Raw genomic sequence first — 24,754 nt, forward strand, 5'->3', positions numbered from 1 at the left:
GAATATAAAGTTATTCTTTGTATAAATTGATGTAGATTATCATGGAAGTAAATCATTACTATATTTTGAGGTGTCATGATACAGCCTAGTCATTCAGATTGTCGCAAAATTTGATCACTCACTGGACATACTCCTACCACTGATTAACTTTTCCAAATCAGAAACAATCACATTAAAATCCAGTTTTCTGTCTTATCAATATATAATTGCCATTTAGTCCACCTTTATTTATCCATTCACAACTACCCTTTGCTCTCCCTTTGCTATACCTAACATTGTGAGGAAGTATTTTCTTTGTATAGAGCTGTTTGCAAGTACATTCCAAATAGTACCTCAGTTTTTGCTAATGAAGAGCTTCCTGGTTATTTTAACCATTACCACTACTTGTTTAAACCTTCGCCCCTTGTGATTCTTATTGTTAATTTTGAAGCAGTGTTCTGAATGAACGTTTTCTATGTCATTTATTCTCTTATAAACTTCTAGTAAGATAATTCCTTAGTTAATTCCTTTCTAATTTGAAAAGTTGAAGTGTTCCCAATCTTTCCTTACACTCCCAATGCAATTCTCTCCCTGATGACCTTGGAGGTCTACTTACAGCACATGGACTGCAGTGGTTCAAGAAGGCAGCTCACCACCAGATTCTGAAGGGCAAATAGGGACGAGCAATAAATGCTGGCCAGCTAGTAATGCCTCAAGTGAATAGAAAAAGGTATTAGCTTTATATCTTTTTCTTCAAGTATTAATGACATCACAGGGAGGACAGTTGCAGGAGAATGGAGGTATCTGAAAAACCAGCAAATATGTTGGTAGAATCTCATTAATATTTTCTCACAATTGTTTCCCAGCCACCACCAGGTCAAGGTCAGCAATTGAAAGCTTTAGCTGGTGATTGTCTTTAGACAGATCACAGGGGCTTGAATGGAGTCTCGAGCATGACATTTTTGAGGAAAGTAAACATTAGAGTTTGAAATAGGCCAGAGAAGTATGTTTTGGTGACAGGATCTGCTGATCTGGGTAGTGAACAGGGGCCACTACTTGCAGAAAGTTTACTTAAGGGACTGATTGAACCACTCTCATTCCTCCTAGATTACAAACAATGCTGCGAGAAAGAAAACAAACTTCTTGCTGCTTGATCCAGCAACTCTGTCTCCATTCTGCTACTAAGTCTCCCAAACGCCAGGATGTCTAGCTCCGAAACCTAGTACTTCCAGCTAAACCTGCTGGACTATAACCTAGTGTTGTGTGATTTTTAACCAGCTATGATAGGCCATGCATACCAGTGATGAAGCGACATTCCACAACTCTCAATTTTAAATGCTCTGCTGGAAATATGTTGAGGAGCCAGCCCAATTTACATCTTCTCTCATTTCCTAATCCCTCCCCATTCATGGGGCTGGGAAGGTCCAGCCCACTGTTTACAACAGTCTGCTGAATATATGTTCTGATCATTCCAACAGGTAACAGGCATTTAGCCACAGAAAGATGTTATTTACATAAACAGATATTAACTTTCTGCTGAGGTCCTTTTGACTTGCTTCTGTTTAAGTCGAGTTTGTGGAAATACTGTGCTGTATATTTGGAGAGTGGGGGCTTCCAATCAGAGAGGATGTGGGATTAACTGAATAGTGTCTGAGGCTGTGGTTGCAATTCTTCTTGACCAACAAATGGAGCAGAAGATATAGGGAGGGCAAAATCTGTGGCAGGAAAAAAGAGGAAGCATTTCTTCAAGAGGCCCTATTCATTTCCAACCCTTCATCTGACCCAGGAGTAATGCCTGAGATGACTTGGAATCAGCAAGGAAAGATCACATATCCTACAACATATTGCACACAAATCCAGGCTCTGTACTAATGTTGAAAGTGTGCACAGTGTCAGTATTGGAGTTGGTGGTTATGAGTGCCAAATCCAACAAGGATTGTTTTCCTTCACTGGTGAGGAACACTCTCTGTTTTCCACCTGACTGTTACTGGCCAGGTGCCAGTGCTTGGGTATCTGAAAGAGTACAATCAGAAAGGGACATAGATTTCAAAGCACAGGCTGTTCTACTTTAACATGCATTTCATTAATGCAAATTTGCTATAACATGACTGACGAATTGAGGATAGTGTTTCTAAAGTGCAAACTTTTAAAATGTGTGTTGGCTGTAATGCAATTGCATTGCCAATACTTTAATTGCTGTTTCTAAAGTGCCACTTTTCTATAATGTGGGGTACAACCATCAGACTATAGAAGAACTACCTGCAAAAGGTTCGTGGTCACATCATCTGCAACTTGCACATTATGTTAGATACCAGGATAAAGGTAAGGAAGGAGTTGATAAGATGGATATGGCAGTAGCATGTTGTCATCCTGGACAGTCTTAATAACACCGGATACTAAGTGGTCCTTTGCAGCTATGATGTGAAAATACATTTGTTGCCTTTGAACATCCTCATAATATCATTAGAATTCCTTTGGCACTATTGTCACGTCTTCAGAAACAGTCAGGACATTTACCACCTTCAAAATCTGCTTCTCTTCCCATTGAAGGATTTGCCTTGAGTGTCTCCTAGTCCTTTCAGAAGCATGGTCTTTAAGGCCTATGACTATTGCCTCCAGCACTGTATCTCATGCCCTGGTGTACAATTGTAACAAAATCATTCAGCAGCAGCCTGTTGTGATTCAGTGACTAAGACAGACAGATTACTTTATCTAATGTAAATGCTTGCCACACGAAGCAGTAAGGTGCTCTGTCAAGTATGCAGCCAACCAGCAACACTGGGAAACATGCAGAAATCGTGAAACTACAAAGGCTGCACAAAATGTTTCCTGTCTTATCATGGGCATGGGTAGATCGTGAATCGTAACCCCATTCCCAAAAGCAGATACAGACTTGTTTCCATTTCAAAACTCCATTGTGTGGTGGAAGTACTATGATTAGTGAATGAATAGTTTACAATTTCAAACTCCAGGAGAAGGGTTATCCAGCATCCAAGAAAAGGAAAATCCAATTGACTATAAAAGTCAATAAAGAAATGCCAAGAAGATAAGAAATGTCAAAGGGCAATATTCTTTAAAAAAGCAAAGTCTTTGTAAGTATTTTCTGAGTATCAAAAGATTTAGGCGAGACAATTGCAAATGCGTTAGTCACAGATTTCTAAAGCTCTCTTGATATGTGAATTGCACCATTGGCTTGGAAAATTGTGCAAGTCATTTAATTCTTTAAAAGATGACTACAGATTTCCATTCATTGTGAGGGCGGTGCTGGCATATGACATCAGACACAGGCTGACTGAGCACTGGAACATGTCTGGACTGATCAGAAAGTTAACATGATTTGTAAAGAGTACATCATATCTGATTAAGCGAGACATATATTTTTGGAGGACATTTCTGTTACGGTGTGAAAAGGGATTGTCTATGGTCTTCGGATGATATTTGGTGATGTTTCACACTAGAGACAATTAAAATTCATGCATAAGGGCTGGAAATTACTTGGGAGGTAGGAGACGGTGCATTGGGATTAAAGGACTATTGAATGATTGCTTCAATATAAGTAATTCTCTTCAGGTTTACAGGTGACATTAAGAAACGAGGCATCATAACTTCTGCTGCAGAAGCAGGTTGGTACAAAGAGTCAGTTTAAATGAGATGGCAAAACAGTGGCAAGTGGAGTTCAGTATGATAAATTGTGAAATCATCCACTTTGAATCTATGATACTTTCTGATAAAGGGAAATCAGATGTATTATACTTGGATTTACAAAAAGCATTTGATATAGAACCACACATAAGGCTACATCATGTAGGCATATGGTGTTGGGTGCACATATTAGAACAGATAGAGAATTGGCTAACTAATGTAAGACAGAGCGTGGAATCTTATAGGGGTCTGAGTGGTCTGGGCTCTGGCAAGATTTGTGACAGAATCAGACAAGACCTCCAATAAGCCTTATCTTGATATTAGGAGTATCTTGCTCCATTTTTTATACTTTCATCAAGTGGTGTTGGATTGTTTTGCGAGGCAGTGGAACATTGCCAGTTAAGGGCTAAAACTAATTGTTAAACACCTTGTTAATGGCCCAACTTGACTTATTAGCGTTCAGCTTCTAATCTTACCAAACACCTCAAACAAGCTTGATGTTGAGAAATCTCAACATGTAAGTCAGTTACCTGGCAGCTTCAGCCTGCTACCTACACTGAAGGACCTCCATGTTGCTTATAACCAAGAACCATCTCAGGTCACGCACCACAGGAACCAATGGCAGCCACCCCTCATACATTTCTCTGATTGACTTGCAGGTCACTCAGGAAACACAGATTTGCATTACAGGCAGCACCAACAACTAGTGATGAAAGGCCATTGCAAGGACATAATGCATGCAAGAACAGGCATCTAGCTCACTAATTGACAGGCTGTCTCTCAGGGATTCCCACTAGCCCTCTTAGATCTTATTAATTTCTTCCACACCTGCCTGTTCACACTATCTACACTTTGCCTTGCAGTCACACAGCTGGTCATCAGTTCTTAGTCAATGGGATGATATCAGTTCTTAGTCAATGGGATGATATCCAACACATAGAGCAGAACAATGTAGCTCTCACACGAGTACCAAAGGGTTGGTTGAAGCAATAAAAGTAGTAGGTACAGATGAGCTGGAGCCAAGGATGTGTACAAATGAAGATTCAGCCAGCAACAAGTAGCTGATTGGTCTGTGGATCGTGGCAAATTTCGAAGACAAAAACCTTCTAGCTTAGCACTGTGAACAAGTTTGAGAGAAGCCACCTGATCTTGACCAGCTCAGAAGCTCTCTCTGCAGTAAAAGCCACTTTAAGCCTGAAGAAAAACATATTATTTTATCTTCAGCAGTTGCTGTAAGCTATGACTTTTAATCAAGAGGTCTTTTATGTGTATGAACCAGCCACCTTGTGCTTACTACAAATCCGTGAATTATCTCAGTAGATCCTGTGATCAGGAACTACTGAACTGCTTTCCCAGTCTTCCCCATCATCTTTAACACCAATTTTTTTTTTAATCTGTATGTATGCACAAAGGGCAGTTTATACAGTGGTTAGAGTTTCAATTAGTAGAGTTACATGCCAATGGTCCATAATTATTTATCTGTAGTTAGAATCTATTCAGTTGAAATAAATAGTAATTCTAGCTACATACATTAACCTGTTTGCTTATCTCTCTGTGTAGCCTTGAAAGAAATTGTGTCAGCATGATGCAGTGCATCCAATTTCCCTGTCAAGCTTGGCCTGAAAGTCAGATAAATTGGGAAATTCTGCATACATTTTAAAATCTTCAACTTTTGCCATGACTCTCGGAGTAGTGTGGCTTTTTCTAACATGCTACCCCAGTGAGGCATAATAGTGACCAGACCTGGCATGGTAACTTCATATACCAGGGTTGTGGGCAAAAGTTGGGCAGGTGATGGCTAATGCAGACAGGTTGGGTGGGGACCTGAGGAGGTGTCAAATCCTAAGGGAAGGGCAACTAGGAAGGGGATCTGGATGTTGGGGTTCTCACCAACACATAGAGCAGAGGTTGAAAGCTACAAGACCAAGAGTAATCGCAATTATATTTGATTATGCTGGAATTCAGAAATACACAATGGGGAATGTAACAATACTATGGCTTTAAGACGTGTACTTTGTCATTTTCTTAATGAAGAATCTGTTCAAAGCCAAATAGTAAACAGCTTGTGAGGCCTTTTTTTTTTAAAAGTTGGTACAACAGAAGCAGTCTGAATGAATGGGATGAAGCTCCAAGAGAACCAGACTGCTGCTCGAATTGTGTGTGAGACAATCTGGTTGACTGAATTTGCTTTTGCCAGGGGTGTATTTATGGGAGTACTATATTGGAATAGTTAATTAAGAGTAGTTATAGAAATAGATGTTATTTTGTTAGGCATTTTGGTAGAGATACAGATAAGCCAATTCTTTTGTTTCATTTCTATTTTGTCTGTATTTTAACTGTAATATAAAATAAAGCGTGTTTTACTTAACATCTAGTATTTTGACCAATTGAATTGCAACTGGGGACACAATGCATTACACTTACTTCTAAAATAAGAAACATTTAAGGTCTGGACTTTCCTCTTAATAAATTTTGAGGTGGCTTGGTCTAGTCCATAACAGGAATGAAAATGGCTACGACTACACTAGGAGTGGCAGGATTAGTGACTCAACTGGTGAGGAAGCAGGCCGTGAGGCATATTAGTATGAGAATGTGTGGAGTCCCTAATCGCTGGCCACCATAATGCAATGCCCCTCAGTTTGCTGTGCACCTCTCTGCTCCAGACTTCACTGACCAACTCATTCACATCAACACTTTTGGATACATGGGCCAGAGAAATAATAGGGACGCTGCAGGATGAGCTCTAATGGGGTTAGCAGGACACATTGCCCTGTTCCTGTTGCTTCCAGCTAATGCAGCAGATTCCTAAGTCAGACATCGATCGATGTTGTATCCTATTCGGCCATAACGGTTCATATTGTTTTAGAACAATTACATTTGGCGATGCACAGAAAGACAAATACCCATATACAAGATTAAAATGGTGTGAGAGTTATAAAAATATATCAGATAATGTGAAGTGCATTGTAACCTGGGTCACCAAAGTATCCTCAATAGGTTTTCTTCTTCCTCCCCCTCCCTCTCTAACTCAGTGTACCCCCTGGTTCCGCATTTGTAGTGGACAGAGCCTGATTGGCAGCAGAGCCCATTGGCTTGGTCAATAAACCCTGGGCACATTCGTGTCTGGATGGCCCAGACATTCTGAGGATCTTCCTGCAAGTAGACACTTCTCAGTGTGAACATGCAAGGGTCGGAGGGGGTAGGAATGGTGGAGGATCCAGCCATGTTTAGAGTGTCTAGAAAAAGGTCCCTTGAGGGGATTCTCCTGGCTGGGTACCTCCTGGAACTGACCTGTCTCCTTGAGAGGAAGGCGCACTGGCAGTGATCATGCCAGGTTCTCCGTGCCACTGTTGCCATGTCTTTGGTCCAGACAATCAGTGGCTGGGGCGATGGAGTGTACATCTGCAGGAGACCATGAGGTTGATGGACCTGGTTCTCCACAGCAGCCTCCAATCTATGCATGGATACAGCCAGACAATGGCATGATTTGCTGCATCACTATAGCTCCTGATTTGTCCCAAAAACCTGTCTGCTGCTCCTTTCCTCCCTGTGCTTGTGGATCAAGTCTCTGATGACCGCCACCATAGGGTTGTCTCTTGCCTGGGCATGAATACATGCCAGGTCTCCAGGAGTCGTCCGAGTGCCAGCGATCTGGGACATTACTCCCACAGCCAGTTATGAAGACATCACCATGATGTGCTAACCAGCTCATACTCCCAAACTTTCCTACTTTTTTCTTAGTGATTGAGGAATTCCCTTCTGGCAGACCAACCCATTTCTCTAACAAGGCTACCGCTATCCACCTGTTACCGTAGAACATAATAGAAATGGCGTCAGGGACAATGGTTTAAAATGCTGTGTGATGAATGACACTGATAGCAGAGTTAATTGAGAGGTGCCGTGAAGTAAAGAGTGATGCTTATTTGGATGGCGGGACATGGTTGTCTCGGCATTTCTGCAGGAGCATACCCAAGTCTTCTCCTGTCTGGGGTGAGGAGCCTAATGTCAAGCACCTGTCCTGGTGTTTTCTGTCCTGTTAGGAGTTACATTCCCTCTTGCAATGAGAGAGAAAAAATGGGATTGGGTGAGGAGAAAGTAAGTTGCCCCATTGTTAGGGGAAAGTGAGGACTGCAGATGATCACCTTCTCCCTCACCTTCATCCACCTATTGCTTTCTCAGCTACCTTGCCCCAACCCCAACCCCCTCCCATTTATCTCTCAGCCCCCTGGCCCACAAGCCTCATTCCTGATGAAGGGCTTATGCCCGAAACATCAATTCTCCTGCTCCACAGACGCTGCCTGACTTGCTGTGCTTTCCCAGCAACACACTCTCAACTCTGCACCATTGTTAGTGCTGGTACAGGTGATTGAAAGGTGATGAGTTGTCCCTGACGAGTGAGTGAATAGGCAGGGCAGAGCAACACATCCAAGGTAAATATTCTGGAACTAAGCAGCGCTGTTGTATATCTGGTAATGTGTAATGAAAGAGGATTAATTAATGTCCTCATCGTATAGCATCGGGAGGTAATGAGAGTGAGTGAGGGAAGATGCTGCTTGCAGTTGTGAGAGTGCCAGTGCATGACTCTTGCTGAGAGATGGGCATAGTGTCCAAGATAGATTGAGAGTAGATAATGTGGGTTAGCAAGAGACGTGTATTGCATTTACCATGGCAAAATGGAGGAAGACATTGACCTTCTTCCTACATTGCTGGTCATTCCTCCAGACTGTAGAAACACAGCTGACCTGGGTGGTGATTGTGGACCAGGCTGCTAGGTTCAGATGGTGTGACCACCTGTGTTGGCCCTCCAGAAAGAGAATGGTCTACCTCTGGACCGTTGTGTTTATCAAGACCTCCAGATGCTCACTGAGGAATCACAGTGTCCTTTCATCTCTTAGAATGATTGCACATCGCCAAGATAGAGTCTTGGAGATGAACAATGGAGAAACAGATCCTTTGGTCCAATTCATCCATGCCGACCAGGTATCCTAAATTAATCTAGTCCCATTTTTCAGCATTTGGCTTTTCTCACTGTAAAACCTTCCGATTCATATACCTATCTAAATGCCTTTTAAATTATGTAATTGTACCAGCCTCCATCACTTCATCTAGCAGCTCATTCCATAGACGCACCACCCTCTGCATAAAAATGGTTGACCCTCCAGTTTTGGACTTCCCCACCCTGGGGAAAAGACCTTGACTAGTCACCCTATCCATTCCCCTCATTATTTTATAAACCTCTCTAAGGTCACCCCTCAGTCTCCGAGGGAAAATAGCCCAGCCTATTCAACCTCTCCCTATAGTTCACTCCTCTAACCCTGTCAACATTCTTGTAATTTTTTTCTGAACCCTTTCAAGTTCAACAACATGTTTCCTATAGCAGGGAGACCAGAATTGAACACAGTATTCCAAAAGTGGCCTAACCACTGTTCTGTTAAGCCACAGCATGACTCCCAATGCCTATACTCAATGCAATGACCAATAAATGAAAGCATGCCAAACACCTTCTTCACTACCCTGTCCACCTGCGGATCCACTTTCAAGGAACTATGAACCTGCACTGCAAGGTCTCTTTGTTCAGCAACTCTCTCCAGGACCTTACCATTAAGTGTATTAGTCCTGCCCTGATTTGCCTTTCCAAAATATAGTACCTCACATTTATCTAAATTAAACTCCATCTGCCACTGTCAACAGTGCTCATCTGGGTGCTCAACATCCTTTAAGTATGGCATTGTTGTCTTTTGTGAATATCCAGTGATTTATAAGTTGACAAGTTTGCAAGGAATGGCAAATGGAGTTAGAATCATATAAAAGGAGTGCCATCAGGATGGTATAGATAATTAATGAAGTGAGTTTGATAAGATGTGGCTCGATACCTTGCTCAGCTTAATGGAATGAAATCCTCTCTGAAACTCAGCAAAATGAATACCTCATTAAAATAACATGCAGTTCTAATTTTAGACTTGATTTGAAGGCTTTCTGCCTTTTCCTTTTCCTTGTGTAAGTATCTCACTACATTTGCTGCTGGCACATTCTGTCTTTTCTTTTGTGATGTTAGTTCTTGTCTGTATCACTGGCTGATCTTTTAATATATTTAACAAGTTTTGGTCCTCTGCTTCATTCCAAGTACTGTTTCAAAGTCCCGACCTGACCCTCCCTTCACCAGAAAAATTCAGCAGGTACTGATTTGCTCAATTGTTCCTTTTAATTCCATTGTTGTTGCCCTGGCCTCAATAAAAAAAAGTATTTCACTGTTGGCCAGGGGTTGCTCACACATAAAGACAGTAGCTGTGAACTGAAGTTACTTGAGCCCTAGTTGCTGGCTCGGGCTGGCTTGAGCTGGTTCAGTTCCGAGTGATGATGTAAGGGGGAAGTCCTTATTTAGTGGAAGAGCAATGAGGTAATTCTAAAAGTTGTCCTTCGAGTGAGCATATAGTGGAAAGGTGCCAGTGCTTGGGTGAGCTGACAAGAAGAGCTACCAAGAACAAGATACCACAGTTTGGGAAGTTAAGGTAAAAGGATAAAAATGAAGGATTTCAGTGTGCCACTAGTGAAAACTCCAAACAGCAACCTTCATGCAACCCCATACTTGGGTGTACCACTACCCACACGGGAAGAAATGCCTGACCAGCATAATCTTCTATTCTCAGATATTCACTTTTGTTTTGTTGACTGTTCTAGGAACAGCAAGCTTGTAGTGATGTAGTGATGAATTGCATGCTTGCCGTTAACTTTTTTCTAACCAAATGGTGTGAATTGTATGTCTACTTTAACTAAACTAATTAAGGTAATGGTTATTTGATCTAGATTTGACTCTTATCATCTTTATGCCGAGTCAATAGCTATAGTCAAGAGAGGCAACCAGGCAACACCACCTTGGCCATATTCATGGTATGGTTGTCATTTCTGCTCCCTTAAATCCAGCTGGATATGTCAGAATTGAATTTAGTCATTCACTACCATGTAAACAGGATTCCTTGGTTCTGATATCATCTGTTTAAACTGGTCAGTATTTCAAGAGCATCCTGGATTGTAAAATTAATCTTTTCTCTCTTAAAAACCTCTTCTTAAATTTCCTCCTCTGTGTGCTGCACTCTCAATTTCAAGAATAATTGAGGACCTCAGGTGTTTTCTTTTCACAAAGATTAAGACAATCGAACCAGCTGCCTTACGTCTCCTAGCCCACTGAGCTGATCTTCCTTTTACATTCCTGCCACCATAGTCCCGAACTCTCATCTTTATCTGCTGTTTCTCTTCTCTCCCCCAGTGCTCTCTCTGAGATCATAATATGCATGAGATCCATCTCCTATTTCCTCATGTCGATGTTTACAAAACTGCTAACCACGCAGCTTCCCCGCTTGGCTAATACTTTTCTCCCACTCCCATTTATCTCTCCACCCCCTTGGCCCACAAGTCTCATTCCTGATGAAGGGCTTCTGCCTGAAACGTCGATTCTTCTGCTCCTCGGATACTGCCTAACCTGCTGAGCTTTTCCAGCTCCACACTCTCGACTCTAATCTCCAGCATCTGCAGTCCTCATTTTCTCTTCAGGTGTTGATCATCTCTCTTTTAAAACTGATGTCATCACATTTCAAATATAACCCTTGTCTCCAACATCTTTGCAAACCACTACCACATTTTCAACTTTTTTTTTCTGCAACATCCATGAATGTATTTATTTCCCAAGGTTATTCCCAACTTTCCCAGAAGTGTATCTCTGAATCGTTTAGATCAAGTTTTTTCCTTGTCATGGCACTAAATCAGCTCTTGCCAAAGTCAAAATCTATGTCCTGTGGTAAGCATTCAGGAACTAACCAGGGAGCTGGTTCTTGTATACATGGTAACCTGCAACCTGCAATGAAAAAGGACCATCGCACCTACCCGAACCTTATACATCACTGGCCCTGACCTTGCATCAACCAAGCCTCTTACCCATGCTGGGCCATTTTTGTGGTTCCCACACCAAACTTTGTCCTCTGATGGAAACTTGCTTGGTGGGGTCTGGCATGTGGCATTGGCTTTCTTAATGTCATTTCACCCTCATCCTCCAGGTACAGAAAGATCAGATTTAACCTGGTGTGGAGTCTTCTTCCTATTAGGAACTCTGCAGGAGCTATCCTTGTAGTTGCATGAGGGATGAGCCAATAGTCAAATGGGAACTGGGGCAGTTTGGTATCTAGAGAAGCTGTAAGTTGTTTGTTTAAGGCTGCTTTTAAAGTTTGGATTGCTCTTTCTGGCAGACTAACAGATGATGGATGGTATGGAGCTACTCTTCTATGCTGAATGCCATTTGACTAGAGGAAATACTCAAATTCTCTGTGGCAAGTGATGGCTTATTGTCTGTGACCAACACTTCCAGGAGCCTGTATATTGCAAAAGATGTTTGCAGCTCTTCTTTCATCATCCCCATTATGGTTGAATGGACTCAATGCACATCCAACCACTTTGAGTCAGTGTTCACAATGACTAAGAGCATTGAGCCAATGAAAGGGCTGACACAGTCAACATGTGACCAGGTCCAGAATTTAATTGGTCATTCCCACAAATGTGGGGGAGCTGCTGGCAGTAAGTTTTGTCCTTATTGGAACTCTGGGCACTGCCCCCCAAATGCGGTTATGTCTGCATTCAATCCGAGCTATCAGACATAACCTCTTGCCAACATTTTCATTTTGGACACCCCTGGAGGAGTTTGGCCAGTATCTGGCAGTGACCTTTATTTGGGACAATCATTAATGCTTCCCATAATAAAATGTTGTCTCTATGGTGGTCTGGTCTTGCCGGGTCCGGGAAGCTTTCAATTTCAATTGTGATGGCTCTTTTGTTTCTCCCATCACTACTTGTTGGTTTATTTTTGCTGGGGCTGGATCTTTTTGTATGTGTCCTGCATACTTCTGGGAATCCTCACATAACTGCAATTGCATGTATGCATGGCTCATGTCTAGCTTCATGAAGGATACACCCCTACCCCAGGTCAACATGCAAGGTAGCCTTGGTTCATTTGATACTTCCTAGACTTCCTGAAAAACCTCCAGGTATTTAGTTAGTACTCCACTCAGGTAGCCATTTCTAATGAAGAAATATTTAGCCAATCAAAGAGAATCAACCAATTTCACCCATCAGGCTTTGGCCCATGCCTTTTACTAGGAGAAAGTGAGGACTGCTGGAGATCAGAGTCGAGAGTGTGGTGCTGGAAAAGCACAGCAGGTCAGGCAGCATCCAAGGAGCAGGAGAATTGGCATCTCAGACGTAAGTTCTACATCAGGAATGAAGGGCTCTTGCCCAACACGTCAATTTTCCTGCTCCTTTTCCAGCACCACACTCTCGACCCATGCTTTTTACGACAATTAGTGGTAACTGAACCAGCTGCTTCCGAAATGAGACTGGAACTAAAGTTGTACCCTTAATTTGTAAAGGTTCTCTGATACAGTTTCTCAGTCTGGCCACAGTCTTACACAAACTTATGGGTTGGAGTCCAGGGTAAGTTTTGTTAAAGACTGGTTCTGCAATCACTGATACAGCTATGTCAGTGTCAACCTCCATTATAAGTGGGAAACCATTTAACCAGAAGTTTATTTTGATTGGCTCTGGTATGAATATTGTTAAGCAATTTACCTATTCCAAGAAATATGTAGGTGGGCTTTCTAGGGTGTTCACTCTCCTGGATATTGTCCTATGAGTTAGAACATAGAACATAACAGCGCAGTACAGGCCCTTCAGCCCTCGATGTTGCGCCGACCTGTCATACCAATCTGAAGCCCATCTAACCTACATTATTCCATGTATGTCCATATGCTTGTCCAATGACGACTTAAATGCACTTAAAGTTGGCGAATCTACTACCGTTGCAGGCAAAGCATTCCATACCCTTGCTTCTCTCTGAGTAAAGAGACTACCTCTGACATCTGTCTTATATCTACCACCCCTCAATTTAAAGCTATGCCCCCTTGTGCTCACCGTCCCCATACTTGGAAAAAGGCTCTCCCTGTCCACCCTGGTTATCTTATATGTCTCTATTAAGTCACCTCTCAACCTTCTTCTCTCCAACGAAAATAGCCTCAAGTCCCTCAGCCTTTCCTCGTAAGACCTTGCCTCCATACCAGGCAACATCCTAGTAAATCTCCTCTGCACCCTTTCCAAAGCTTCCACATCCTTCTTATTTTGTGGTGACCAGAAGTGTACACAATACTCCAAGTGCGGCTGTACCAGAGTGTTGTACAGCTGTAGCATAACCTCATGGTTCCGGAACTTGATCCCTCTATTAATAAAAGCTAAAACACTGTATGCCTTCTCAACAACCCTGTCAACCTGGGTTGCAACTTTCAAGGATCTGTGTACATGGACACCGAGATCTCTCTGCTCATCTACACTACCAAGAATCTTACCATTAGCCCAGTACTTTGCATTGCGGTTACTCCGACCAACGTGAATCACCTCACACTTGTCCGCATTAAACTCCATTTGCCACCTCTCAGCCCATCTCTGCAGCTTATCTATGTTTTTCTGTAACCTACAACATCCTTCCTCACTATCCACGACTCCACCGACCTTAGTGTCATCTGCAAATTTACTAACCCACCCTTCTACGCCCTCATCCAGATCATTTATAAAAATGACAAACAGCAGTGGACACAACTGACCCTTGCGGTACACCACTAGTAACTGGACTCCAGGATGAACATTTCCCATCAACCACCACCCTCTCTTCTTTCAGCAAGCCAATTACTGATCCAAACTGCTATATCTCCCACAATCCCATTCCTCCACATTTTGTACAATAGCTTACTGTGGGAAACCTTACCGAACGCCTTGCTGAAATCCATATACACCACATCAACTGGTTTAGTCTCATCTACCTGTTTGGTCACCTTCTCAAAGAATGCAATAAGGTTTGTGAGGCACGACCTACCCTTCACAAAACCGTGCTGACTATCCCTAATCAAATTATTCTTTTCTAGATGATTATAAATCCTATCTCTTATAACCTTTTCCAACACTTTACCAACAACTGAAGTAGGGCTCACTAGTCTATAATTACCAGGGTTGTCTCTACTCCCTTTCTTGAACAGGGGAACCACATTTGCTATCCTCCAGTCTTCTAGCACTTTTCTTGTAGACAATGATGATTTAAAGATCAATGTCAAAGGCTTGGCAATCTCCTCCCTGGCTTCCCAGAGGATCCTAGGATAAATCCCATCTGGCCCAGGGGACTTATCTATTTTCACCCTCTGCAGGATTTCTAATACCTCTTCCTTGTGAACCTCAATCCTACCTAGTCTAGTAGCCTGTATCTCAGTATTCTCCTCGACAACATTGTCGTTTTTTAAAGTGAATACTGTCGAAAAATATTCATTTAGTGCTTCCCCATCTCCTCTGACTCCACACACAACTTCCCACTACTATCCTTGATTGGCCCTAATCTTACTCTCGTCATTCTTTTATTCCTTAAATACCTATAGAAAGCCTTTGGGTTTACCCTGATCCTATCCGCCAACAACTTCTCATATCTCCTCCTGGCTCTTCTGAGCTCTCTCTTTAGGTCTTTCCTGGCTACCTTGTAACTCTCAAGCGCCCTAACTGAGCCTTCACATCTCATCCTAACATAAGCTTTCTTCTTCCTCTTGACCAGAGATTCCACTTCCTTCGTAAACCACGGCTCCCACGCTCTACAGCTTCCTCCCTGCCTGACAGGTACATACTTATCTAGGACACTCAGGAGCATTTCCTTGAATAAGCTCCACATTTCTAATATGCCCATTCCCTGCAGTTTCCTTCCTCATCCTGTGCTTCCTAAATCTTGCCTAATCGCTTCGTAATTGCCTTTCCCCCAGCTGTAACTCTTGCCCAGTGGTATACACCTATCCCTTTCTATCACTAAAGTAAACATAACAGAATTGTGATCGCTATCACCAAAGTGCTCACCTACTTCCAAGTCCAACACCTGGCTGGGCTCATTACCCAGTACCAAATCTAATGTGGCTTCGCCCCTTGTTGGCCTGTCTACATACTGTGTCAGGAAGCCCTCCTGCACACACTGGACAAAAACTGACCCAACTATAGGACTCATACTTTAGTGTTCCCAGTCAATATTTGAAAAGTTGAAGTCCCACATGACAACTACCCTGTCTCTCTCACTCCTATTGAGAATCATCTTTGCTATCTTTCCTCTACATCTCTGGAACTATTTGGAGACCTATAGAAAACTCCCAACAGGGTGACCTCTCCTTTCCTGTTTCTAACCTCAGCCCAAACTACCTCATTTGACGAGTCCCCAAACATCCTTTCTGCAACTGCAATACTGTCCTTGACCAATAATGCCACACCTCCCCCTCTTTTACCATCTTCTCTGTACTTACTGAAACATCTAAACCCTGGAACCTGCAACAACCATTCCTGTCCCTGCTCTATCCGTGTCTCTGAAATGGCCACAACATCGAAGTCCCAGGTACCAACCCATGCTGCAAGTTCACCCACCTTATTCCGGATGCTCCTGGCGTTGAAGTAGACACACTTCTTGCTTGCCGGTGCCATCTTGCGTCCCTGAAACTTGATTTCGGACCTCCCTACTCTCAACCTTTTCTATACTCTACCTACAATTTTGGTTCCCATCCCCCTGCTGGATTAGTTTAAACCCACCCCAACAGCCTTAGCGAATGACCCCCCAGGATATTGGTACCCCTCTGGTTCAGATGAAGACCACTCTACTTGTCGAGGTACCACCTACCCCAGAAAGAGCCCCAATTATCCAAGAATCCAAAACCATCCCTCCTGCACCATCCCTGTAGCCAAGTATGTAACTCCTCTCTCTCCCTATTCCTTGCCTCACTAGCATGTAGCACGGGCAACAAACCAGAAACAACAACTCTGTTCGTCCTAGCTCTAAGTTTCCATCCTAGCTTCCTGACTTTCTGTCTTTCTTCATCTTTCTTCCTACCTATGTCGTTGGTGCCTATGTGTACCATGACTTGGGGCTGCTCCCCCTCCCCCTTATGGATTCCAAAAACACGATCAGAGACATCACAAACCCTGGTACCTGGGAGCAACACATTAACCGTGAGTCTGTCTCGTCCCCACAGAACCTCCTTTCTGTCCCTCTAACTATGGAGTCCCCAATGACTACTGCTCTGCTCCTCTTTCCCCTTCCCTTCTGAGCAGCCAGACTCTGCGTCAGAGCCCTGTGCCCCCCCCCAACAGTATCCAAAACGGTATACTTATTGTTGAGGGGAATGGCCACAGGGGATCCCTGCACTGCCTGTCGGTTCCTTTTCTGTCCCCTGACTGTAACCCACCTGCCTTTTTCTTGTACCTGAGGAGTGACTACCTCCCTGTAACTCCTCTCAATAACCCCCTCTGCCTCCCGAATGATCCGAAGTTCATTCAGCTCAAGCTCCAGTTCCCTAACATGGTTTTCGAGGAGCTGGAGTTGGGTGCACTTCCCTCAGATGTAGTCAGCAGGGATACTAGTGGTGACCCTTATCTCCCACATTCTGCAGGAGGAACATTCAACTGCCCTCACCTCCATTCCCACAATTTTAAATTCCCAAAGAGACTGTTGATAAAATAAGGAATAAAAAATAAACACGTTACCTTACCAATCTGGCACACAGAACCTTTTTTTTGGTTAGAGGAGGAGGAGGATGGGTGGGAGACACTACCCGAGTAGCGTTTCGGGTAACGCAACCACACAAATATATGACTTCCCAGAAGTCCTTCGCTCCTCCCTCGCACTTCTCAGCAAATGGAGGCCCGATTCCCGAGGTAAATCCCTTTTAATGTGGGAAAACTCACCCTTCCCAGCATCCCTCGCTTCACCACTCCTCCTCTCCTCGCCGCTCTGGAAAAATCAGTTCTCTTACTCAATTCAGGCCTCTTTTGCTGTTTTGAGTCCTCATACTGGTAAAAACTACAATGACTTGCCAACCTGGATCCTGAAGAAAATGTTAATCATTTGACTGTGGCTTGGCTTTGCTTTGGGGTTTTGCTGTGGACTGACCTAGGGTCCCTCTGTTCAGGATATGTGCTGAGTGAGGTCATGCAAAATCCTTCACTCAATTGGTGCCCCCCAAACCAAGCTGGAGATGGTTGTTTCTAACCCAACATACCTTATATTTCACAACATTAATTAAATTCTTAAAAAAGAATCTCTGCAATGTATTTTCTGAACCTGAACAGGCTGTGCAGGTTCAGTGTTTTAAAACATTTGCAACAAAATATTGTGCCCTTTTTTTTGTCAAATGGATTATCTCCTTTCTGGCATTCAGGTGTGCATTTCAGTCAAGAATGGACTGATCACAGATCAAGACAAGGACATTGGAACTTTAAAAATCCAATGGCTCAGAATGTTTTGTGACTTCCTGATATGCAATCAAGAGTGGCTAGAGTTTATGTTACTTTGCTGCCTCTGTGTAATTAGCCTCATTATGTCTGAAAGAAGTGCAAGAACATATGTGTTAAATTTTAATTTAACACTGCTGGCAGTTCTCTGTCATTTACCTTGCATTTTCACTTTCAATTAATTTATATTAATCAAATTTAATTCAAGTTCATTAATTCCTTTCTTGAATAAGCCACATACAAATATTTAAAAAGAATCAATAAACTTTCACAAAATAAATAGATATACTATTCCAAATTGTGTTAAATAATATCTAACAGTATTTTAACAATATTATTTTGAAACTATCCATGTTCAAATTGAAGAAGCAAAAGCTGTGTCTTTTGATGAGTGGGAGGAAAAAAAGGCTGCAGTCATTGACCGTCCAAACTCATGTAAAGAATAAGTGTATGGACAAGACACCCAAAAACTGTTTCTGATGTCATGACACCCCAACACATCTTGATACCTTCAAGAAGGGAGTACAGTAAACTGGGCAAAATGTCAATTATGTTGACCTATAGGCCAAATTATTTTAGCAAGTCTGCCAGAGTTCTGATTGCATGATAATCTGAGAAGGTCTCAAACCAATCCAAGCTTAAAGAGTGACAATGAATCAAATGTTTTATTTTAGCTTGTGCTTCATACACAGATGCTTATCCGAGCACATCGTCTGGTGAGCATATGCCATTGGCTTCAAGATCGTGGCTGTGGAAGAGAACCCCTGTGTTTGCTACATCTGAAAGCACGATACAAATAGGTAAAAGATTTATAAGACATTTTAATTTATTTTGTTGTACATTGGAAGAGTTTGAACCGACAGTTAAAAGCTTTGTCAGTTTGTGAAAGAAAGAAACTTTTGTATAGCAATTGGATTGAATTTTTAATGTCTTTGTTGGTAATATTCCCCCTGAAGATTTTGAGAGATGTGAAGAGAGGGATAGGACATCATATCTTCACAGCATTAAAATGATAACAAACACCAGGTAACTGAGACAATGCAAAATTCACTTCTAATCTTAAAAAGAGATCTTGGCCTGAATTTTCCTAAAACAAATCCCTTTTCTCAGGCAGTGTTCTGGCTGTTTGACAAGTGAAAGTAAACTGCATATAAAAATCGGGGCTGTAACTTTCCTCTCCTGATCCTACAATGAGTCTGATTTGTACATTAGAATTGTGTCCCCCAGAATTAAATGAAGCACATGGGATTAAGTGGTAGATGGGGACAGTTCTGGCCTTTTCTCCAGGTAAACTGGAGTTAATCCCATTCCCACCTATTTCCTCTAACTATAATGTCTTTTTGATGCTTAGGTAATAAGAAAAATCACCCTTAAAGTACCATGATATCACCCCCCTCATAATGTTCACCATTGCTCAGCTTTACTAGCCGCACTGTACAGTATGCTGCTGAGTAGTTGACCAACTCATCTTTACTCCACAGTATCAGGGCTTTGGGAGAGCAAGGGTTGAGGTGACATCTAACAAGGCAGAAATCAATCCAAAATACATCCACATCAGAAACTATGACATGCATGTATTGAATCAACATGTCCAATTCTTAGCATTAAATACTCCAGAATGCAGCTAAGTGTTTTTCTTCATACACTTCTACAAGATGCATCATTTTCTGCTTGCAGCTGCAATAGGGGCAGAGTTGGAAGAATTTAGCTGCTGTACTCCAAAGTCTGGAAAGTTCTGGCATGCTAAATTTGGCTATCAGCCTCTGCTTGGTGACTCTGTGTTGTTGTGTATCCCAAAGTCCATCTTGGAATAAAGGTGTAATAAATGGAGTCTCACATGGGGTACATACTGGGGCCTCAACTTTTACAATTTACATCAATGACTTTGATGAGGGTGGCAGAGGCATGGTAGCTAAATTTGCAGATAACAAAAGAAAAGTAAGAAAGTATGTTATGAAGAAGACACAAGAAAGTTGCAGACATCTATACATAGTTTGAGTGAAAGAGCAAAAACCTGGCAGAGTATCATGTGGAGAAATGTAAAGTTGTTCACTTTGCTAGGAAGAATGAAAAAAAAGTGTATTATTTAAATGGAGAACAACTACAGAATGCTGATATGCAGATGGATTTCAATGGTCTTGTTCTTGAATCACCAAAACGTTACGAGGCAGGTACAGCATGTAATCAAGAAGACTCAGGAGATTCTGTATCCTTTATTATGAGATAAACAGAACATTAAAGAAACAATGTTATGCTTCAATTATACAAGCATTGTATGAGACCACATCATGATTAATGTCTGCAGTTTGGTTTCCTTAATGAAGGAAAAATGTAAATGCATTGTGGGTAGTTCAGAGGAGGTTTATTAGATTGATAACTAGAATAAATTTATTATCCGATGAGGATCATTTGGAGAGACCGGGCTTGTTTCCATTGGAGATGAGAAGAGTGAAGGGTGAATTGGTTGAAGTGTATAACATCCCTAATGGTTTTGTCAAGGTAGATGTGGAAAGAATGCTTCCTATTCTTGGTCAATCCAGAACTAAGGAGCACTATTTTAAATATAGGGTCCTCCTTTTTGGACAGAGATGAGGAGCAGTTTCCTCTGAGGGTAATATGAATTCGAGACTTTGCCTCACAAAGCATTGGAAGGCTGGGGTCATTGAAAATTTGAAGTCAGAGATAGATTTTTGAAGAAAAACAGAAAGCAGAATCCCTCCAAAACATCCCTATTCATATACCCATCCAGATGTCTTTTAACTGTTGCAATTGTACCAGCCTTCACCACTTCCTCTGACAGCTCATTCCATACACATACCACCCTCTGCGTGAAAATGTTGTCCCTTAGGTCTCTTTTCCCTCTTAACCTAAACCTATGCTCTCTAGTTCTGAACTCCCACACCCCAGGGAAAAGACTTTGTCTATTTATCTTATCCTTATCCATCATGATTTTATAAACCTCTATAAGGTCATCCCTCAGCCTTGGCGCTCCAGGGAAAACAGCCCCAGCCTATTCAACCTCTCCCTCTAGCTCAAATCCTCCAAACTGGCAACATCCTTGTAAATCTTATTTTTTAACCCTTTCAAATCTCACAACATCCATTGGACAACCTCAACAGGTTTGGCAGTATTTGTGGAGAATCAAACAAAGTGAACATTTTGCATACAATATGACCCCTCTTCTTCAGGACTGCAGTGGATAATGCTTTTTTAAGCAAGGGAATTAAAGGTTATTTGGGTAAGTGAGAATGTAGAGTTCAAAACAAAATCAGATCAACTGATCAAATTGAATGACACAGAAGGTTCGAGGGGCTAAGTGGCCTGTTTCTGGAGCTATTTCAGATGCTTGTAATGCACAGGCTGCTGTGATAACTGTGGACAAACCATAAGTTCCCCAGGGAGGTATCAAAGATATCATTTTGGAAATGATTCTACTGTAAACTGCACATTTAATTCCAGGATAGAATGGAGCTTGGAGTCTATCCTGTCTAGGTTGGAAGTGATGACAAATTGTATTCCCATCTCTGTGGACCCAAACCATGCTGCAGACTCTGCTTGCTGATGTAACAGATTCTATTGTAGCCAAACAAGTGACTACCTAACATGAGTGCCACAGTGAAAGCTCATATATCTGACATACCTAGTCAGTTTGCTGCCATCAATGTGTAAAGTAATGTTCAAGGGGGCTTGTACAACATCACAGCAGATCATCAAATTGTTTTCATTTGATTATTAGGATTACTGGCTTGCCATTCTATGGGATTGGCAGTAAATCTATGAAGCACAAAGCTTGCACCACAATGGATAGCAGATTGTAGCATATTGCAAATATCTCCAGATCCACCCTGGAAGACACACAAAGGCTCATCACTATTATTCATTTCACAATGATTCAGAATGATGTTCTTGTCCTGAATTCAGCAGTTACAATGGTGGTTGCAACATATGATCAATTTCAATGGGATATCTTCCCCTAAAGTATAAATATCATGCACATTGTACACTACAGAGAGAATTGCTCTCTGAATATTTTTGGTGATTAGTACTACTGATGAGAACTCCTTTCTCCCTCTCCAGCTTCTAGCAGCTTGTTCTGCTTTGCTTATTCTCATAGATATGCCAACTTCCAGGGATGCCCACTACTATATGCATATCTAGGAATAATTGTTTTATACAGAAGCCTTGAATTCAGATAAAAAGTCCTTCAATGCTATCACACCATGCTTTTCTGGACCTTTCCTGATGTTATCGAACTTGTATGATTACAGTCACGGAGTCAGAGATGTACAGCATGGAAACAGATCCTTCTGTCCAACTCATCCATACCAACCAGATATCCCAACCCAATCTAATCCCACCTGCCAGCACTCAGCCCAGATCCCTCCAAAACATCCCTATTCATATATCCATCCAGATGTCTTTTAAATGTTGCAATTGTACCAGCCTTCATCCCTTCCTCTGACAGCTCATTCCATACACATACCACCCTCTGTGTGAAAATGTTGCCCCTTAGGTCTCTTTTCCCTCAACCTAAACCTATGCCCTCTAGTTCTGAACTCCAGGGAAAAGACTTTGGCTATTTATCTTATCCGTATCCCTTGATCTTATAAACCTCCATAAGGTCGTCCCTCAGCCTTGGCGCTCCAGGGAAAACAGCCCCAGCTTATTCAACCTCTCCCTCTAGCTTAAATCCTCCAAACTTGGCAACATCCTTGTAAATCTTAATTTTTAACCCTTTCAAATATCACAACATCCTTCCGACAGGAAGGAGACCAGAAGTGCATGCAATAGTCCAATAGTGGCCTAACCAATGTCCTGTACAGCTGCAACATGACCTCCCAACTCCTGTATTCAATACTCTGACCAATAAAGGAAAGCATACTAAACGCCTTCTTCACTATCCTATCTACCTGCGATTCTACTTTCAGGAAGCTATGAATCTGCACTCTTTGTTCAGCAACACTCCCGAGTACCTTACCATTAAGTGTATAAGTCCTGCTAAAATTTGCTTTCTCAAAATGCAACACCCCACATTTATCTAAATTAAATTCCATCTGCCACTTCTCAGCCCATTGGCCCATCTAATCAAGATCCCGTTGCAATCTGAGGTAACCTTCTTCGCTGTCCACTACACCTCCAATTCTGGTGTCATCTGCAAACTTACTAGTTATACCTCTTACACTCACATCCAAATCATTTATATTAATGACGAAAAGTACTGGACCCAGCACCGATTTATGTGGCACTCCACTGGTCACAGGCCGCCAGTCTGAAAAACAACCCTTAACCACCACCCTCTGTCTTCAAACTTCGTGCCAGTTCTGTATCCAAATGGCTAATTCTCCCTGTATTCCATGAGATCTAACCTTGCTAACCAGCCTCCCATGGGGAAGCTTGTCCAATGCCTTACTGAAGTCCATACAGATCATGTCTACTGCTCTGCCCTCATCAATCCTCTTTGTTACTTCTTCAAAAAACTCAATCAAGTTTGAGAGACATGATTTCCCCTGCACAAAGCCATGTTGACTATCCCTAATCAGTCCTTGCCTTTCCAAATACATGAACATCCTGTTCCTCAGGGTTCCCTCCTCCATCTTCCCCACCACCGACATCAGACTCACTAGTCTATAGTTCCCTGGCTTGTCCTTACCATCTTTTTAAAATAGTGGCATCATGTTAGCCAACCTGCAGTCTTCCGTCACCTCCCCTGTGACTATCGATGATACAAATTTCTCAGCAAGAGCCTCAGCAATCACTTCCCTAGCTTCCCACAGAGTTCTATGTTACACTTGATCAGGTCCTGAGATTTTATCCACTTTTATGCGTTTCAAGACATCCAGCACTTCCTCCTCTGTAATATGGACATTTTTCAAGATATCACCATCTACTTCCCTACATTCTATATCTTCCATGTCCTTTTCCACAGTAAAAACTGATGCAAAATACTTGTTACATAACTCTCCCATCTCGTGCAGCTCCACACAAAGGCCGCCTAGCTGATCTTTGAGGGGCCCTATTCTCTCCCTCGTCACCCTTTTGTATTTCTCCTTTGGATTATCCTTAACTCTATGTGCTAAAGCTATCCCATGTCCCCTTTTTGCCCTCTTGATTTCCCTCTTAAGTATACTCCTACTGCCTTTATACTCTTAGGACTCACTCGATCTATCCTGTCTATACCTAACATGTGCTTCCTTCTTTATTCTTAACCAAATCCTTAATTTATTTAGTCATCCAGCATTTCCTATACCTACCAGCCTTTGCTTTCACTTTAACAGGAATATACTTTCTCTGGATTTTCATTATCTCATTTCTGAAGGCTTCCCATTTTCCAGCCATCCCTTTACCTGCAAACATCTGCCCCCAATCAGCTTTGAAAATTCTTGCCTACTACCATCAAAATTAGCCTTCCTCCAATTTAGAACTTCAACTTTTAGATCTGGTCTGTCCTTTGCCATCACTATTTTAAAACTAATAGAATTATGGTTGCTGGCACCAAAGTGCTCCCCCACTGACACCTCAGTCACCTGCCCTGCCTTATTTCCCAAGAGTAGGTCAAGTTTCGCACCTTCTCTAGTAGGTACATCCACACACTGAATCAGAAAACTTTCTTGTACACACTTCACAAATCCCTCTATGGCAGTCCAGTCCATGTTTGGAAAATTAAAATCTCCTACCAAAATCACCCTATTAGTCTTCCAGGTAATTGAAATGTTCTTACAAATTTGTTTCTCAATTTCCCATTGACTATTGGGGGGTGTATGATACAATCCCAATAAGGTGATCATCCCTTTCTTATTTCTCAGTT

At 42.1% G+C, this 24,754-nt stretch overlaps 1 protein-coding gene across 1 annotated transcript in view; it reads left to right on the forward strand.

Moving 5' to 3' along the window:
* The first annotated feature begins 12,080 nt into the window (after positions 1 to 12,080).
* kifl (kinesin family-like) overlaps positions 12,081 to 24,754 on the forward strand; it is an 83,773-nt gene continuing 71,099 nt past the window's right edge. Inside the window, exons 1-2 of the mRNA XM_087993963.1 lie at positions 12,081 to 12,183; positions 18,624 to 18,749. Of these exons, the coding sequence (XP_087850089.1) occupies positions 12,081 to 12,183; positions 18,624 to 18,749 (229 nt within the window). The remainder of the gene's footprint in view (positions 12,184 to 18,623; positions 18,750 to 24,754) is intronic.

This window comes from Chiloscyllium plagiosum, unplaced genomic scaffold (assembly GCF_037043375.1).
Source record: "Chiloscyllium plagiosum isolate Xiang-an unplaced genomic scaffold, Cpla_swu_hap1 HiC_scaffold_2, whole genome shotgun sequence".
NCBI lineage: Eukaryota > Metazoa > Chordata > Chondrichthyes > Orectolobiformes > Hemiscylliidae > Chiloscyllium > Chiloscyllium plagiosum.